Source organism: Oncorhynchus keta, chromosome 22, assembly GCF_023373465.1.
Source record: "Oncorhynchus keta strain PuntledgeMale-10-30-2019 chromosome 22, Oket_V2, whole genome shotgun sequence".
Classification (NCBI taxonomy): domain Eukaryota; kingdom Metazoa; phylum Chordata; class Actinopteri; order Salmoniformes; family Salmonidae; genus Oncorhynchus; species Oncorhynchus keta.
In genome coordinates, this window is record NC_068442.1 from 52184198 (window position 1) to 52204515 (window position 20318).

At 44.8% G+C, this 20318-nt stretch overlaps 1 protein-coding gene and 1 long non-coding RNA gene across 11 annotated transcripts in view; both read left to right on the top strand.

Moving 5' to 3' along the window:
* Positions 1–13652, top strand: part of LOC118401596 (bcl-2-related ovarian killer protein homolog A) — a 51135-nt gene extending 37483 nt beyond the window's left edge. Inside the window, exons 3-4 of the mRNA XM_035799219.2 lie at position 1; positions 11731–13652. The exon at position 1 is cut by the window's left edge and continues 163 nt beyond it. Of these exons, the coding sequence (XP_035655112.1) occupies position 1; positions 11731–11856 (127 nt within the window). The 3' untranslated portion in view covers positions 11857–13652. The remainder of the gene's footprint in view (positions 2–11730) is intronic.
* LOC127910712 (uncharacterized) lies at positions 6523–9684 on the top strand. 10 transcript variants are annotated; one of them, XR_008075922.1, is made up of 4 exons: positions 6523–8024; positions 8121–8248; positions 8544–8959; positions 9056–9684. It is a non-coding gene; the product is annotated as an uncharacterized LOC127910712 (long non-coding RNA). The 10 variants fall into 10 exon arrangements; XR_008075914.1 differs by having other exon boundaries at positions 8544–8607; positions 8640–9684; XR_008075919.1 differs by having other exon boundaries at positions 8544–8607; positions 8736–9684.
* Positions 13653–20318: the final 6666 nt, after the last annotated feature.

Here is a 20318-nt window from a genome sequence, read left to right on the forward strand (position 1 = left end):
GGTAAAAGGAACACTAGTCCTCGCCGCCGTAGCAACACGTAGAAATATCATCGATAGAACGTTAGAGGTCCCCTGCCCTTTTAGGGTTATATACTCACCCATAGACATCGGATTGCTCGAATGAAAAGCCCATCAGACAACCGCAGTCAGACAGAAATAAAAAAATATGGGTCAAATCAAATCAAATCACCTCGCCGCCTCCCGGTAGGCCGTCTCGTCGTCCTTGGTAATCAAGCCTACCACTGGTACCCTCAGTGTGGCTGACTTGGTATTGGGTGTGTTTATATGGGTTTCACCGTCTCTGTGGTTTATGTCTCTGCGGCAGGGAAGGCGGCTCAGACCGCACTGCCTTGTGGGAATGTTTACCTTTTCATATGATGTGGGTCTACAGCAGGCCCTGTCAGTAGTACTGTATGGATACTACTCAGAACCCTGTCAGTAGTACTACATGGATACTAGTCAGAACCCTGTCAGTAGTACTACATGTATACTACTCAGAACCCTGTCAGTAGTACTGCATGGATACTACTCAGAACCCTGTCAGTAGTACTACATGGATACTACTCAGAACCCTGTCAGTAGTACTACATGGATACTACTCAGAACCCTGTCAGTAGTACTACATGGATACTACTCAGAACCCTGTCAGTAGTACTACATGGATACTACTCAGAACCCTGTCAGTAGTACTGTATGTGCGCTATGGATACTACTCAGAACCCTGTCAGTAGTACTACATGGATACTACTCAGAACCCTGTCAGTAGTACTACATGGATACTACTCAGAACCCTGTCAGTAGTACTACATGGATACTACTCAGAACCCTGTCAGTAGTACTACATGGATACTACTCAGAACCCTGTCAGTAGTACTACATGGATACTACTCAGAACCCTGTCAGTAGTACTACATGGATACTACTCAGAACCCTGTCAGTAGTACTATATGTTGAACCCTGTCAGTAGTACTATGGATACTAGCAGAACCCTGTCAGTAGTACTCATGGATAACCCCCTGTCAGTAGTACTACATGGATAGTACTCAGAACCCTGTCAGTAGTACTACATGGATACTACTCAGAACCCTGTCAGTAGTACTGTATGTGTGCTATGGATTCTAGTCAGAACCCTGTCAGTAGTACTACATGGATACTACTCAGAACCATGTCAGTAGTACTACATGGATACTACTCAGAACCCTGTCAGTAGTACTACATGGATACTACTCAGAACCCTGTCAGTAGTACTACATGTATACTACTCAGAACCCTGTCAGTAGTACTACATGGATACTACTCAGAACCCTGTCAGTAGTACTACATGTATACTACTCAGAACCCTGTCAGTAGTACTACATGGATACTACTCAGAACCCTGTCAGTAGTACTACTATGTAGTAGTACTACTCAGAACCCTGTCAGTAGTACTACATGGATACTACTAGAACCCTGTCAGTAGTACATGGATACTACTCAGAACCCTGTCAGTAGTACTACATGGATACTACTCAGAACCCTGTCAGTAGTACTACATGGATACTACTCAGAACCCTGTCAGTAACCCTGTCAGTCAGTAGTACATGGATACTACCCTGTCAGTCAGAACCCTGTCAGTAGTACTACTACTCAGAACCCTGTCAGTAGTACTACATGGATACTACTCATACTACTCAGAACCCTGTCAGTAGTACTACATGGATACTACTCAGAACCCTGTCAGTAGTACTGTATGTGTATACTACTCAGAACCCTGTCAGTAGTACTACATGGATACTACTCAGAACCCTGTCAGTAGTACTACATGGATACTACTCAGAACCCTCAGAACCCTGTCAGAACCCTGTCAGTAGTACTACATGGATACTACTCAGAACCCTGTCAGTAGTACTGAACCCTGTCAGTAGTACTACATGGATACAAAACCCTGTCAGTAGTAGTACTACAGAACCCTGGATACTATACTACTCAGAACCCTGTCAGTAGTACTACATGGATACTACTCAGAACCCTGTCAGTAGTACTGTATGGATACTACTCAGAACCCTGTCAGTAGTACTACATGGATACTACTCAGAACCCTGTCAGTAGTACTACATGTATACTACTCAGAACATATAGTATGTATAAGGGCAAGAACAAGTTAGGAAACAGAAAGAGAAGTTGCGTTGCTCAGCTTTGACCTCTCATGTAACCGGCCTGTGGTTCAGTGATTGACTAAGTCCCCGGTTCGTTTAGTATAGTTGATAATAGATGACAGACTCAGTACTAAGACAGTCATAGTTGACAGTAAGAAAGAAGTAAGAATGCCTGTGTCTGCACTCATAGAACTATTTTTGAATGATGACAGCTGTATGTGTTTCCCAATGCTGTACCCACCTATCAGGTCTGTCCTGAACGTGTCCTGAACGTGTCCTGAACGTGTCCTAAACGTGTCCTGAATGTGTCCTGAACGTGTCCTGAACGTGTCCTGAACGTGTCCTGAACGTGTCCTGAACGTGTCCTGAACGTGTCCTGAACGTGTCCTGAACGTGTCCTGAATGTGTCCTGAACGTGTCCTGAACGTGTCCTGAACGTGTCCTGAACGTGTCCTGAACGTGTCCTGAATGTGTCCTGAACGTGTCCTAAACGTGTCCTGAACGTGTCCTGAACGTGTCCTGAACGTGTCCTGAACGTGTCCTGAATGTGTCCTGAATGTGTCCTGAACGTGTCCTGAACGTGTCCTGAACGTGTCCTGAATGTGTCCTGAACGTGTCCTGAACGTGTCCTAAACGTGTCCTAACGTGTCCTGAACGTGTCCTGAATGTGTCCTGAATGTGTCCTGAATGTGTCCTGAACGTGTCGTGTCCTGAACGTGTCCTGAACGTGTCCTGAACGTGTCCTGAAACGTGTCCTGAACGTGTCCTGAACGTGTCCTGAACGTGTCCTGAATGTGTCCTGTCCTGAATGTGTCCTAAACGTGTCCTAAACGTGTCCTGAACGTGTCCTGAACGTGTCCTGAATGTGTCCTGAATGTGTCCTGAACGTGTCCTGAACGTGTGTGTCCTGAATGTGTCCTGAATGTGTCCTGAACGTGTGTCCTGAACGTGTCCTGAACGTGTCCTGAACGTGTCCTGTGTCCTAACGTGTCCTGAACGTGTCCTGAACGTGTCCTAAACGTGTCCTGAACGTGTCCTGAACGTGTCCTGAACGTGTCCTGAATGTGTCCTGAAACGTGTCCTGAACGTGTCCTGAATCCTGAACGTCCTGAACGTCCTGAACGTGTCCTGAATGTGTCCTGAATGTGTCCTGAACGTGTCCTGAACGTGTCCTGAACGTGTCCTGAACGTGTCCTGAATGTGTCCTGAACGTGTCCTAAACGTGTCCTGAACGTGTCCTGAACGTGTCCTAAACGTGTCCTGAACGTGTCCTGAACGTGTGTCCTGAACGTGTCCTGAATGTGTCCTGAATGTGTCCTGAATGTGTCCTGTGTCCTGAAACGTGTCCTGAACGTCCTGAACGTGTCCTGAATGTGTCCTGAACGTGTCCTGAATGTGTCCTGAACGTGTCCTGAATGTGTCCTGAATGTGTCCTGAACCTGTGTCCTGAACGTGTCCTGAACGTGTCCTGAACGTGTCCTGAATGTGTCCTAAACGTGTCCTGAACGTGTCCTGAACGTGTCCTGAACGTGTCCTGAATGTGTCGTGTCCTAAACGTGTCCTGAACGTGTCCTGAACGTGTCCTGAATGTGTCCTGAATGTGTCCTAAACGTGTCCTGAACGTGTCCTGAACGTGTCCTGAATGTGTCCTAAACGTGTCCTAAACGTGTCCTGAACGTGTCCTGAACGTGTCCTAAACGTGTCCTGAACGTGTCCTAAACGTGTCCTGAACGTGTCCTGAATGTGTCCTGAATGTGTCCTGAACGTGTCCTAAACGTGTCCTGAACGTGTCTGAACGTGTCCTGAACGTGTCCTGAACGTCCTGAATGTGTCCTAAACGTGTCCTGAACGTGTCCTGAATGTGTCCTGAACGTGTCCTGAATGTGTCCTGAATGTGTCCTAAACATGTCCTGAACGTGTCCTGAATGTGTCCTGAACGTGTCCTGAATGTGTCCTGAATGTGTCCTAAACATGTCCTGAACGTGTCCTTAACGTGTCCTGAATGTGTCCTGAACGTGTCCTGAACGTGTCCTGAACGTGTCCTAAACGTGTCCTGAATGTGTCCTGAATGTGTCCTGAACGTGTCCTGAATGTGTCCTAAACGTGTCCTAAACGTGTCCTGAACGTGTCCTAAACGTGTCCTGAACGCATCCTGAATGTGTCCTAAACGTGTCCTGAACGTGTCCTAAACGTGTCCTGAACGTGTCCTGAATGTGTCCTGAACGTGTCCTGAACGTATCCTGAATGTGTCCTAAACGTGTCCTGAACGTGTCCTAAACGTGTCCTAAACGTGTCCTGAACGTGTTCACTGAGAGAATAGCTAAATGAAACTGAGGCAAACAAGAGCCTGAACACAACACAATCAAGACTGTGCAAAAACAAACCTCCCTGCTCTGTCCATAGAGACATGCCACTGTTTTTGCAAACAGAGCATAAGGTGTCTGTCATAGATATATAAAAAAAAATAATAATAAACATCCAGAAATGAAGTTGAATTTAATTGAGCCACTACTTTTAAGAAACTCCAAAAAATGTCTCAATATAGTCTTGCTCTAGAGAACATCTGATATAAATCTGTAAAGAGGAAAAAGGGTGGTGCTCAACTGATACTCCGAGCAGAGAGGAGAGAGGAGGCCTGGCAAAGAGCCGTGGCCTAGATCTGGGAGTCCTGCTCTGTTGGCAAAGCTTAAAAATCAACCAAGAATCCCTCTACGGCAGGGCTGGGGGTTGTGTCCAAAACGGCACCATATTCCCTATGTAGTGCACTACATTTGATCAGGACCCATAGGGTTTCATTTGGGACACAAACCTTGGAATGGCCCATTGGAGGTTAAACATGCCAGATAATGAACGAGGTCTATGTGACCTAATCCCATTCCTCATCTCTGCAGGTTCCAGTTGAAACCAGAAGGGTATACTATGTACGTAGCTAGATGAACCCAGGCTTTTCTGAAATGAACTAGCTTCGGGTTAGCTTCACATTCCAGTTTAGGCTTCATTTGTTGCTACGACTGTGGATATTGCGCCTGTCGGCTAACTCTAGCAGGCTTGTAACTGCGAGTGCTAGTCGACCCCCAAAACTATTCAATGAGGCGATGCTGAAACATCAATATTATGGGACAAGTCAGCGCCACATTTACATTTGTGCAGAAATCCAAATGAAAGAAAAGTGATCTTGCAAATTCACCAGACGATGGTGTGAAATAGGCTCTTAGAAGTGTCGTCTTTATTTTATTAAGTTTCATTAATGCCGTTAGGTAACTGTTAACGCCGGTAGGTAGCCTAGTGGTTAGAGAGTTGGGCCAATAACCGAAAGGCTGCTGGTTTGAATCCCTGAGCTGACAATGTAAAAAAAAATCTGTCGTTCTGCCCCTGAACAAGGCAGTTAACCCTGTGTTCCACAGGCGCCGTGGATGTTGATTAAGGCAGTCCTCCACACGTCTCTGATTCAGAGGGGTTGGGTTAAATGCGGAAGATGCATTCAGTTGTTCAACTGACTAGATATCCCTGTTTCTTTGATGTGCTTATCACTGCACACAACACCCCCCCACTTCTATCGATAAAATAATTTTATAACAGCCAGAAGAGGACTGGCCCACCCCTCAGAACCTGTTTCCTCTCTAGGTTTCTTCCTAGGTTCTAGCCTTTCTAGGGAGTTTTTCCTAGCCAACGTGCTTCTACACCTGCATTGCTTCCTGTTTGGGGGTTTAGGCTGGGTTTCTGTACAACACTTTGATATACAGTGTCAACTGAGGTAAGAAGGGCTTTATAAATACATTTGTTTTGATAACATCATACAAACGTTTTACTGTGCAAATTAAGTGGATGATGAAAATGCAAGGGGGAGGGGATCTGATTTAATTGGCCCTCAACTTGTAGCTCAGACATTTCATTCTGGATAAGTAGAGTTTGCCCTGAGTTAGCCTGCCCTGGAGCAGGTTAGTTCTGGATACGGGATAAACAGAGTTAGCCCTGAGTTAGCCTGCCTTGGACCAGGTTAGTTCTGAATGCAGGATAAACAGAGTTAGCCCTGAGTTAGCCTGCCCTGGACCAGGTTAGTTCTGGATACAGGATAAACAGAGTTAGCCCTGAGTTAGCCTGCCCTGGAGCAGGTTAGTTCTGGATACAGGATAAACAGAGTTAGCCCTGAGTTAGCCTGCCCTGGAGCAGGTTAGTTCTGAATGCAGGATAAACAGAGTTAGCCCTGAGTTAGCCTGCCCTGGACCAGGTTAGTTCTGGATACAGGATAAACAGAGTTAGCCCTGGAGTTAGCTGGATACTAAACAGCCCTGGTTACCACAGGTTAGTTCTGAAGGATAAACAGAGTTAGCCCTGAGTTTGCCACCAGGTTAGATACAGGATAAACAGAGTACCTGGTTAGCTGCCCTGGACCACGTTAGTTCTGAAGGATTCGTTTCCATTGAAATGTACCTGGCTAAAAGGCGAGCCACTATTGTTTGACCGCTTATCCCGAGTTGAACTCAGAGTTGACCAAAGGTACCTTGCTAACTCCTCAAACCCACTACGTAGTATATATCCCTCAAGGTCCCAGATCTATGTAGTATATATCCCCCAGGGTCCCAGATCTACGTAGTATATATCCATCAAGGTCCCAGATCTACGTAGTATATATCCCTCAAGGTCCCAGATCTACGTAGTATATATCCATCAAGGTCCCAGATCTACGTAGTATATATCCCTCAAGGTCCCAGAACTACGTAGTATATAGTCCTCAAGGTCCCAGATCTACGTAGTATATATCCCTCAAGGCCCCAGATCTACGTAGTATATATCCCTCAAGGTCCCAGATCTACGTAGTATATATCCCTCAAGGTGCCAGATCTACGTAGTATATATCCCTCAAGGTCCCAGGTCTACGGAGTATATAGTCCTCAAGGTCCCAGATCTACGTAGTATATATCCCTCAAGGTCCCAGATCTACGTGGTATATAGTCCTCAAGGTCCCAGATCTACGTAGTATATATCCCTCATGGTCCTAGATCTGCGTAGTATATATCCCGCAAGGTCCCAGATCTACGTAGTATATATCCCGCAAGGTCCCAGATCTACATAGTATATAGTCCGCAAGGTCCCAGATCTACGTAGTATATAGTCCTCAAAGTCCCAGATCTACTTAGTATATAGTCCTCAAAGTCACAGATCTACCTAGCATATAGTCCTCAAGGTCCCAGATCTACATAGTATATATTCCCCAAGGTCCCAGATCTATGTAGTATATAGTCCTCAAGGTCCCAGATCTACGTAGTATATATCCCTCAAGGTCCCAGATCTACGTAGTATATATCCCTCAAGGTCCCAGATCTACTTAGTATATATCCCTCAAGGTCCCAGATCTACGTAGTATATATCCCTCAAGGTCCCAGATCTACGTAGTATATAGTCCTCAAGGTCCCAGATCTACGTAGTATATATCCCTCAAGGTCCCAGATCTACGTAGTATATATCCCTCAAGGTCCCAGATCTACTTAGTATATATCCCTCAAAGTCCCAGATCTACGTAGTATATAGTCCTCAAGGTCCCAGATCTACGTAGTATATAGTCCTCAAGGTCCCAGATCTACGTAGTATATATCCCTCAAGGTCCCAGATCTACGTAGTATATAGTCCTCAAGGTCCCAGATCTATGTAGTATATAGTCCTCGCGGTCCCAGATCTACGTAGTATATATCCCTCAAGGTCCCAGATCTACGTAGTATATATCCCTCAAGGTCCCAGATCTACGTAGTATATATCCCTCAAGGTCCCAGGTCTACGTAGTATATAGTCCTCAAGGTCCCAGATCTACGTAGTATATATCCCTCAAGGTCCCAGATCAAAGTATTATGTATCCCTCAAGGTCTTAGATCGAAGTAGTATATATCCCTCAAGGTCCCAGATCTGCGTAGTATGTATCCCTCAAGGTCCCAGATCTACGTAGTATGTATCCCTCAAGGTCCCAGATCTACGTAGTATGTATCCCTCAAGGTCCCAGATCTGCGTAGTATGTATCCCTCAAGGTCCCAGATCTGCGTAGTATGTATCCCTCAAGGTCCCAGATCGAAGTATTATGTATCCCTCAAGGTCCCAGATCTGCGTAGTATATATCCCGCAAGGTCCCAGATCTAGGTCCGCAGGCCCCAGATCTACGTAGTATATATCCCTCAAGGTCCCAGATCTAGGTCCCAGATCTGCGTAGTATATATCCTCAAGGTCCCAGATCTACGTAGTATGTATCCCTCAAGGTCCCAGATCTACGTAGTATATATCCTCAAGGTCCCAGATCTACTTAGTATATAGTCCTCAAAGTCTCAGATCTACCCCAGATCTACGTAGTATATAGTCCTCAAGGTCCCAGATCTACATAGTATATATCCAAAGTCCAGATCTACATAGTATATATCCCCCAAGGTCCCAGATCTACGTAGTATATAGTCCTCAAGGTCCCATATCTACGTAGTATATAGTCCTCAAGGTCCCATATGTACGTAGTATATAGTCCTCAAGGTCCCATATCTACGTAGTATATAGTCCTCAAGGTCCCAGATCTATGTAGTATATAGTCCTCAAGGTCCCAGATCTATGTAGTATATAGTCCTCAAGGTCCCAGATCTACGTAGTATATAGTCCTCAAGGTCCCATATCTACGTAGTATATAGTCCTCAAGGTCCCAGATCTACGTAGTATATAGTCCTCAAGGTCCCATATCTACGTAGTATATAGTCCTCAAGGTCCCATATCTACGTAGTATATAGTCCTCAAGGTCCCAGATCTACGTAGTATATAGTCCTCAAGGTCCCATATCTACGTAGTATATAGTCCTCAAGGTCCCAGATCTACGTAGTATATGTCCCTCAAGGTCCCAGATCTATGTAGTATATAGTCCTCAAGGTCCCAGATCTATGTAGTATATATCCCTCAAGGTCCCATATCTACGTAGTATATAGTCCTCAAGGTCCCAGATCTACGTAGTATATAGTCCTCAAGGTCCCAGATCTACGTAGTATATATCCCTCAAGGTCCCAGATCTACGTAGTATATATCCCTCAAGGTCCCAGATCTACGTAGTATATAGTCCTCAAGGTCCCAGATCTACGTAGTATATATCCCCCAGGGTCCCAGATCTACGTAGTATATAGTCCTCAAGGTCCCAGATCTACCTAGTATATATCACCCAAGGTCCCAGATCTACGTAGTATATAGCCCCCAAGGTCCCATATCTACGTAGTATATAAAGTCCCCTGGTTTCTCAAGACATCTTGACCTGTTTTATCAGATTAATATGGAACACAATGTGTTTTGTAAAATTCCGTGCAAATTTACCCCAATTCTAGTCTTAGTCGTCTTGGTTATGTAACGTGCAGTTGCCCTACTGTACATTTCACAGAAATACTTAGGCACTGACCGATTTACTAAAAAACCCTGAAAGGGTCAGGAAACGCTGCTGATAAAAACCCGTACCACAACATTGAGAAGGAAACGGCTGCTGTTATCAGATAGTAGAACTGTGTGTTGATGTAGCCTACTTATTCAGTCTCAATGTATTCTTCTTCTGTCTTATTAAGGACTCTCCTTCTTCTTCTCCTTCTCCGTCTTCTTCTTCTTCTCCTTCTCCTTCTTCTTCTTCTTCTTCTCCTTCTCCTTCTCCTTCTTCTCCTTCTTCTCCTTCTTCTTCTCCTTCTTCTTCTTCTTCTTCTTCTCCTTCTCCTTCTTCTCCTTCTCCTTCTTCTCCTTCTTCTCCTTCTTCTCCTTCTCCTTCTCCTTCTCCTTCTTCTCCTTCTCCTCATTCTTCTTCTCCTTCTTCTTCTTCTTCTTCTTCTTCTTCTCCTTCTCCTTCTTCTTCTTCTCCTTCTCCTTCTTCTTCTTCTCCTTCTCCTTCTCCTTCTTCTCCTTCTTCTCCTTCTTCTTCTCCTTCTTCTTCTTCTCCTTCTCCTTCTCCTTCTCCTTCTTCTCCTTCTTCTTCTTCTTCTCCTTCTCCTTCTTCTCCTTCTTCTCCTTCTCCTTCTCCTCATTCTTCTTCTCCTTCTTCTTCTTCTCCTTCTCCTTCTCCTTCTTCTCCTTCTCCTTCTCCTTCTCCTTCTTCTCATTCTCCTCATTCTTCTTCTTCTTCTCCTTCTTCTTCTTCTTCTTCTTCTTCTTCTTCTTCTTCTTCTCCTTCTTCTCCTTCTCCTCATTCTTCTTCTTCTTCTTCTCCTTCTCCTTCTTCTTCTTCTTATCATGTTGTTTTTATTTATTATTGCCAGTCAAAACCTTTTGACTAAATTGTCACAAGTGTTATTTTGAAATATGCGTTGTTAAGATTACAGTGTTTTGTTTGATTGGTCCTTGTGTACTTACACGTTCGCCATATTTCCTTCTACTTTTTTCTGGACGTGGTCAATGTAAACATGTTTTTTTTTCTGGACCTCTAGTCCAGATAATATTTATTTGAGTAGAGCGGCATGTCTCAAACACATTTCTGTAATATAATATCGTCCTGTTAATAAAGCAGGTCATGTCACGCATAGGTGTAATAGGTGGCAGGGATGTCAGGCGCAGGAGAGTCAAATGGAGTGTAAATATGGAGTCTTTTAATAAAGTTTCAAGAGTATGCTCCATAACAATAAATGTAAAAACAAACAAAACATGGGTACGAGGACCCGACGCGCACCTATACAAACAATCACACTACACTGACAACAAATCAATCTCTGACAAAGACATGAGGGGAAACAGAGGGTTAAATACACAACAGGTAATGAATGGGATAGAAAACAGGTGTGTGGGAAGATTAGACAAAACCAATGGAAAATGAAAAAAGGATAAAGGATGGCTAGAAGACCGGTGACGTCGAAACGCCGAGCACCGCCCGAACAAGGAGAGGCAACGACTTCGGCAGAAGTCGTGACAGGTCATTTATCTGGAATTCATTATTATGTTATAGATGGACTTTTAAATAGTCCCTCCCTGTGTAAAGGAAATTGACTGGTATATAAGGCTGGTATATAAGGCATCTCTCAAATGCCTGAGAAACTTTGACCTGTGAAGTCATAAGTGCCCAGCCTTCGGCTCAGAGGTCCCATGTCTGTGTCCTGACTCTCCACCCTCCTTGCACACATGTCCCCTCATGGTTTTAAAAGTATTGATTGCTGTAATCATTGGCTGGAGGGAGTGTCCACCATTGGTATTATCCATGATTGGAAGTATGCAGTTGCACACTTTGGGAGAAGGTTGAATAATTGGGACGTGCAGTATCTGAGTGATGCTGTCTCTCTCCTCTCATAGGCTGACATTCACCCACTCTCTCTCCTCTCATAGGTTGACATTCACCCATTCTCTCTCCTCTCATAGGCTGACATTCACCCATTCTCTCTCCTCTCATAGGCTGACATTCACCCACTCTCTCTCCTCTCATAGGTTGACATTCACCCATTCTCTCTCCTCTCATAGGCTGACATTCACCCATTCTCTCTCCTCTCATAGGCTGACATTCACCCACTCTCTCTCCTCATAAGCTGACATTCACCCATTCTCTCTCCTCTCATAGGCTGACGTTTACCCTCTCTCTCTCTCTCCTGTCATAGGCTGACATTCACCCTCTCTCTCTCTCCTGTCATAGGCTGATATCACAAAGTGCGTGGTGAACACGGACCCCAGCTTCCGCTCCCATTGGTTGGTGTCTGCTACCTGCGCCTGTGGACATTACCTGAAGGCCATGTTGTTTTACCTGCTCCGGGACAAGTGACGACGGAGGACGAGTTGAATCACGGCCACACGATGGACAATCTGCCCCATCCGTCAGTGTAGGACAGCAGAGCCTTATCCTGGTCCCAGATCTGTTCGAGCTCCTGACAACTCTATTGCTGTCGTTGTCAAGCTAAACAAGTTTTTTTGTTTGTGTGTTTTACATCAAGGAGTTTTGTCAGGACAAAAGTGAGTGACAAGGAGTTGTCATGACAGCCCAAACAGACTGGCACTCGGCCAACCGGCGTCTGTCTGAAGAGGCAGCCATCCCTCCTCTAGAGTTCTAGATGTGTTGTTTGTTTACACCTGCAGACGTTTGCACTGAATCTGCCACTGACGAGCACCTCGGGCCTCTTCACAAACAAATTAAACAAACGCACTGGTATTGGAACAATCACCGTGAATAAGCTTGTTAAGCCACGTCTGCTTTGAATTTAGGTGTTTACGATTTAGCTTGACAGTATTATTGTGACGTATCATGTACAGATTGTCCAGCTGTATTGTGAGGTAGTAGCCTATATACATACTGATCCATAGCGTTAACAGTTGACTTGAATGGGAATTCCCATTCTAGTTATTCTATATCTAGATCTCTGTTTTTCTATAGCTCTCTCTCTCTCTTGTCACATTCCTTGCTTTTTTTATGCTCACATAGACTGGTTAACTGACAACGTCACACACAGACACACACACACACACACAAAACACACGCACCCCCTTCTAAGAGGCAGAAGGACGTGTGTTGTGATGGTCAGATAGCTGGCAACAATGAAAATAAACTGCCATGTAAGTGGCTCGTTTTGATCTTGTTCTTGATACCATGTCTTGTTTTGAGGTGATGTTACATCTATGCTAATTTGACTAATATTTGCTAGCTAGCGGGCTAATCAACAACTGTAACGATGTATTTGAGAGACAACAAGTGCTCATTGTGCAACTTTATTTATGTTTTCAATAAATATTTTAGATTAAATATAGTTTACATGTTGTTAACCATCTAAGCCAACCTTGTCTGTTTTGACCCATAGTTGTGCATGCATTGATTTTGTTGCTAAGCAACCAACCCATTATTTACTCCTGGGCAAATATTCCATTTAAAGCAATGGAATATTTGAGTTTCATTTTTGCACATACTGTATGTCAAGTGAAGTGTGGATATGGCCCGGACAGAGTGGGAGAATCTCAATTGCGATTTCCCTTGATTCCTCACGTCCCCTCTCCTCACCTACTCAAAACCCATTGGATGACCAAGTCAGAGAGGCGGGACCTCTGACCTTCTAGTCTAAATGAAGCCCCTAGTAGCTGGAAAGAAGAATGACCAGAAAAAACACAGGAAGAGACTGTTGTGATTTTAGGATCTCTAGATTGATAATGGTCAGATGAATGAAAAGGATAACGGACTTCACTAAGTGAAATAATGATCAATTCCTCAGTTTGGATGGAAATATAGTTTTGATTATAAAGCTTGTTTGCATGCTTCATGTCTGGGCTTGTAAGTAAGCATATCACTGTAAGGGGTTTTACTCGGTTTGATTTATGTGACGAGTGTGTGGATTTATATCAGTCCCCCAGTTAGTGTGTGTGTGTGTGTGTGTGTGGGGGGTACTGTTTTTGTAGAATATTGAGATATTATGGATCACTCCATTGTCTGAAACTTAAAATCCCATTCAGACATTTTTTTTTGCCTGTTTTATTCCACAAGTTATTTTAATTTCATGAATAACTTTCACAGTAGCTTACATATATTATATGCAACACTGAGTGTCATTTCAGAAAATAAAATGTTTTATACTTCAACATTGTTTTAATTGGTTTCATTAATGTCAGTATCATACATTGAAAATGGAGAGCTACCAATTTTGCCTACTTTCAAGTGATTGGCCCAACTAGTCAAAAGTCTGCCATGTACGGTCTTGAATAGCTAACATATCATGATTTACTGCCATCTAGCGTCCAATATATTTATATCACCTAACGTTCTTCAACATTGGAATGTGAGAGAAGCTTCATTCTGGTCATATTCTGGTCGGGTTAGAGTGTTGGACTAGTAACCGGAAGGTTGCAAGTTCAAATCCCCCTAGCCGACAAGGTACAAATCTGTCGTTCTGCCCCTGAACAAGGCAGTTAACCCACTGTTCCTAGGCTGTTATTGAAAATAAGAATTTGTTCTTTAACTGACTTGCCTAGTTAGATAAAGGTAAATAAATATTGGTAGAACTGGAGAATGCAGGTTAAATATATGTATGGCATTAAAAAGATGCTTGAACGTTACCGTAGTAACTAATAACACTTCCTCATAGATGATGTAAAAAAACGTAAGATGAGGCTCAACATAATGATACTTTAACAAAAGCAGCTAGGAGAAGTAATAACAGGGTAGTTGTACTGTGTGTTCTGAGGCATGCTCTCTCAAGTACCTCTTCGCTCTCTCTATCTCCCCTCCCGGAGGACATGAGCCCTAGGACCATGCCTCAGCACTACCTGGCCTGACGATTCGTAGCTGTTCCCAGTTCACCTGGCCGTGCTGCTGATCTAGTTTTGCTGTCCTGCCTGCTGCTGTGGACCCCTGACGTGATTGATCCGGCCGTGCTCCTTCTCGGACCCTTGGATTTCAGAATGCCTGGTTGTGAAAAGACAACTGACATTGACTACTGAGGCGTTAAACTTTTACACACTCTAACCTGTATGGTTATTATTTGACCCTGCTGGTTCGTCTATGAACATTTGAACGTCCGGGTTTACTATCTGGCCTTAATGGCCACATGTACTCCCAGCTCAAGGGTCGACATCAATACCAGATCAATATCGCCAATATGCAGGCCTTTGGGCTAATGTACTCTTCAAATCTCCACCTGGCACAGTCAGACGAGGGCTGGCCTGGTTCCTCTCCTGCCTTATAAGGAGTTTTTCCAAGCCACTGTAGACTGGGTATCTGTAAAGCACTGCTGATGTGAAAAGGGCTTTATAAAATACATGTGATTGATTGGGATATGACTCCTACAGTTTTGACAGCTCCTACGGTTTTGACAGCTCCTACGGTTTTGACAGCTCCTACAGTTTTGACAGCTCCTACGGTTTTGACAGCTCCTACAGTTTTGACAGCTCCTACGGTTTTGACAGCTCCTACGGTTTTGACAGCTCCTACGGTTTTGACAGCTCCTACGGTTTTGACAGCTCCTACAGTTTTGACTGCTCCTACGGTTTTGACTGCTCCTACGGTTTTGACAGCTCCTACGGTTTTGACTGCTCCGACAGCTTCTATTTTGACAGCTCCTACGGCTTTGCTTCGGTACTGCGGTTTAACTGAAGGCCGGACCAGAAACTCAAATCCTTCTGTTCACCTGATTTAGAATTCCTCACAATCAAATGTAGACCGCATTATCTTCCAAGAGAATTCTCTTCGATTATAATCACAGCCGTATATATCCCCCCCCAAGCAGACACATCGATGGCTCTGAACGAACTTTATTTAACTCTTTGCAAACTGGAAACCATTTATCCGGAGGCTGCATTCATTGTAGCTGGGGATTTTAACAAAGCCAATCTGAAAACAAGACTCCCTAAATTTTATCAGCATATCGATTGCGCAACCAGGGGTGGTAAAACCTTGGATCATTGTTACTCTAACTTCCGCGACGCATATAAGGCCCTGCCCCGCCCCCCTTTCGGAAAAGCTGACCACGACTCCATTTTGCTGATCCCTGCCTACAGACAGAAACTAAAACAAGAGGCTCCCACGCTGAGGTCTGTCCAACGCTGGTCAGACCAAGCTGACTCTACACTCCAAGACTGCTTCCATCACGTGGACTGGGACATGTTTCGTATTGCGTCAGATGGGAATATTGACGAATACGCTGATTCGGTGTGCGAGTTCATTAGAACGTGCGTCGAAGATGTCGTTCCCATAGCAACGATAAAAACATTTCCCTAACCAGAAACCGTGGATTGATAGCAGCATTCGCGTGAAACTGAAAGCGCGAACCACTGCTTTTAATCAGGGCAAGGTGTCTGGCAACATGACTGAATACAAACAGTGCAGCTATTCCCTCCGCAAGGCTATTAAACAAGCTAAGCGTCAGTACAGAGACAAAGTGGAATCTCAATTCAACGGCTCAGACACAAGAGGCATGTGGCAGGGTCTACAGTCAATCACGGACTACAAGATGAAATCCAGCCCAGTCACAGACCAGGATGTCTTGCTCCCAGGCAGACTAAATAACTTTTTTGCCCGCTTTGAGGACAATACAGTGCCACTGACACGGCCTGCAACGGAAACATGCGGTCTCTCCTTCACTGCAGCCGAGGTGAGTAAGACATTTAAACGTGTTAACCCTCGCAAGGCTGCAGGCCCAGACGGCATCCCCAGCCGCGCCCTCAGAGCATGCGCAGACCAGCTGGCCGGTGTGTTTACGGACATATTCAATCAATCCCTATACCAGTCTGCTGTTCCCACATGCTTCAAGAGGGCCACCATTGTTCCTGTTCCCAAGAAAGCTAAGGTAACTGAGCTAAACGACTACCGCCCCGTAGCACTCACTTCCGTCATCATGAAGTGCTTTGAGAGACTAGTCAAGGACCATATCACCTCCACCCTACCTGACACCCTAGACCCACTCCAATTTGCTTACCGCCCAAATAGGTCCACAGACGATGCAATCTCAACCACACTGCACACTGCCCTAACCCACCTGGACAAGAGGAATACCTATGTGAGAATGCTGTTCATCGACTACAGCTCGGCATTCAACACCATAGTACCCTCCAAGCTCGTCATCAAGCTCGAGACCCTGGGTCTCGACCCCGCCCTGTGCAACTGGGTACTGGACTTCCTGACGGGCCGCCCCAGGTGGTGAGGGTAGGCAACAACATCTCCTCCCCGCTGATCCTCAACACGGGGCCCCACAAGGGTGCGTTCTGAGCCCTCTCCTGTACTCCCTGTTCACCCACGACTGCGTGGCCACGCACGCCTCCAACTCAATCATCAAGTTTGCGGACGACACAACAGTGGTAGGCTTGATTACCAACAACGACGAGACGGCCTACAGGGAGGAGGTGAGGGCCCTCGGAGTGTGGTGTCAGGAAAATAACCTCACACTCAACGTCAACAAAACTAAGGAGATGATTGTGGACTTCAGGAAACAGCAGAGGGAACACCCCCCTATCCACATCGATGGAACAGTAGTGGAGAGGGTAGCTAGTTTTAAGTTCCTCGGCATACACATCACAGACAAACTGAATTGGTCCACTCACACTGACAGCGTCGTGAAGAAGGCGCAGCAGCGCCTATTCAACCTCAGGAGGCTGAAGAAATTCGGCTTGTCACCAAAAGCACTCACAAACTTCTACAGATGCACAATCGAGAGCATCCTGGCGGGCTGTATCACCGCCTGGTACGGCAACTGCTCCGCCCTCAACCGTAAGGCTCTCCAGAGGGTAGTGAGGACTGCACAACGCATCACCGGGGCAAACTACCTGCCCTCCAGGACACCTACACCACCCGTTGTTACAGGAAGGCCATAAAGATCATCAAGGACATCAACCACCCGAACCACTGCCTGTTCACCCCGCTATCATCCAGAAGGCGAGGTCAGTACAGGTGCATCAAAGCTGGGACCGAGAGACTGAAAAACAGCTTCTATCTCAAGGCCATCAGACTGTTAAACAGCCACCACTAACAGTGTGAGTGGCTGCTGCCAACACACTGTCATTGACACTGACCCAACTCCAGCCATTTTAATAATGGGAATTGATGGGAATTATGTAAATATATCACTAGCCACTTTAAACAATGCTACCTTATATAATGTTACTTACCCTACATTATTCATCTCATATGCATATGTATATACTGTACTCTACATCATCGACTGCATCCTTATGTAACACATGTATCACTAGCCACTTTAACTATGCCACTATGTTTACTTTGTCTACACACTCATCTCATATGTATATACTGTACTCGATACCATCTACTGTATGCTGCTCTGTACCATCACTCATTCATATATCCTTATGTACATATTCCTTATCCCCTTACACTGTGTATAAGACAGTAGTTTTGGAATTGTTAGTTAGATTACTTGTTGGTTATCACTGCATTGTCGGAACTAGAAGCACAAGCATTTCGCTACACTCGCATTTAACATCTGCTAACCATGTGTATGTGACAAATAAATTAGATTTGATTGATTTGATTTGAAAGACAATTTCCATAGACGTCCGCAAAGAGAAAATTACTAATAAGATTTAGTCATTGCCTTTGTGCGCAAAGCGTCCATTAAATTATTCAACTAATTGTCGCTGAGGCCGATATTTACAGTGTGTTCGGAATAAGTATTCAGACCCCTTGACTTTTCCCACGTTTTGTTTCGTTACAGCCTGATTCTAAAATGGATTCAATTGTTCATTTTTTCCCCTCATCAATCTACACACAATGCCTTCATAATGACGAAGCAAAGACATTTTTTTACACATTTTTGCAAATTTATGAAAAATACCAAAATATTACATTTACATAAGTATTCAGACCCTTTACTCAGTGGTTTGTTGACGCACCTATGGCAGCGATTACAGCCTTTTTAAAGGTATGGCGCTATAAGCTTGGCACACCTGTATTTGGGGAGTTTCTCCCATTTTTCTCTGCAGATCTTCTCAAGCTCTGTCAGGTTGAATGGGGTGCGTCGCTGCACAGCTATTTTATGGTCGGGTTCAAGTCCGGGCTCTGGCTGGGCCACGCAAGGACATTCAGAGACTCACCCGACCTCAACCCAATTGATATGGTTTGGGATGAGTTGGACCGCAGTGAAGGAAAAGCAGCCAACAAGTGCTCAGCATATGTGGGAACTCCTTCAAGACTGTTGGAAAAGCATTCCAGGTGAAGCTGGTTGAGAGAATGCAAAGTGTGTGCAAAGCTGTCAGGGGGGCAAAGGGGGGCTACTTTGAATAATCTCAAATATAAATATATTTTAATTTGTTTTAACAGTTTTTTGATTACTATGTGATTCCATATGTGTTATTTCATATTTTTGATGTCTTCACTATTATTCTACAATGTAGAGGGGGAGAGGGGTAGAGGAGTGGGTGAGATGGGTAGGAGTAGAGCGAGGGGGAGGAGTAGAGCAGGGGGTGGGGGGTAGAAGTAGAGCGAGTGGGGGGGTAGAGCAGGGGGCGGGGTAGGAGTAGAGCAGGGGGCGGAGTAGGAGTAGAGCAGGGGGCGGGGTAGGAGTAGAGCGAGGGGGGGAGTAGAGCAGGGGCGGGGTAGGAGTAGAGCGGGGCAGGGTAGGAATAGAGAAGGGGGGCAGGAGTAGAGAAGGGGGTAGGAGTAGAGAAGGGGGTAGGAGTATAGAAGGGGGGTAGGTAGGGGGTAGTAGAGAAGGGGGGTAGGGGTATAGAAGGGGGGGTAGGAGTAGAGAAGGGGGTAGGAGTAGGGAAGTGGGGGTAGGAGTAGAGAAAGGGGGGTTTGATTCAGAACACGTTGCTACATAGCTTACACACACACACACACACACACACACACACACCAGGGATCCCTAATTGAACAAGGAATCATTCATGATCTGACTTTGTCATCTTCACACAAAATGACCACTGTGACAGTTGATTGTATATTGATTTAAGTAACATTAGGACTATTAACTGTCAGAGTGGTTATTTGTATGAAGATGACAACGTCAGAACATGATGATGCAGATTTTGTATACGTAATTTGTATGTGATGTTGGTCATTATATACCGGTTTCCACTAGTTATTACAGCCCCAAAAATGTGCCTATATCATCGCAAACATTCATGAAAACAAAAATGTACTTGTTGGTCTTAATTTAAGGTTAGGGTTATACATAAGCAGTATTGGACGCATGTAGAGTTAAGGACAGGATTAGGTTTAAAATCACATTATAAGAAGATATATTGTAGAAATAGTCGCGTGTATTACTTCGTGGCTGTGGTAACTAGTGACGAATGCATAAACCCGGATATAGAGCTGGCCAGTTTGTTCCAGGGAGGCTCAAGTCGGTGGAAGTCTGTCTCCCTCCAGCAGGTGGCGTTTTTCCGTTGTTTCGCCCACCAAGCAAGGATCTTTTGTATGGGGTTCAATACGAGTGTCGAATTTGGTCAACAACTGTGTTTTTAATGTTGATTTGATCGAATAAAAGTGTTGTAATGCTTAAGTTGTTATGAGTGTACTGATATTGGTAGGGACACGTGACATCCTGGCAACTTTGAGAAACTAATTCTTTGTGGGTCTGAGGGAAATATGTGTGTCGAACATGGTCATATATTTGGCAGGAGAATAGGTGCAGCTCAGTTTCCACCTCATTTTGTGGGCAGTGGGCACATAGCCTGTCAGCTCTGCCTCTCTCAATAACAAGGATATCTATGCTCACTGAGTCTGTACAGAGTCAAAAGCTTTCCATAATGTTGGGTCTGTCACGGTTAACAGGTATTTCACTGTTTAGGGCG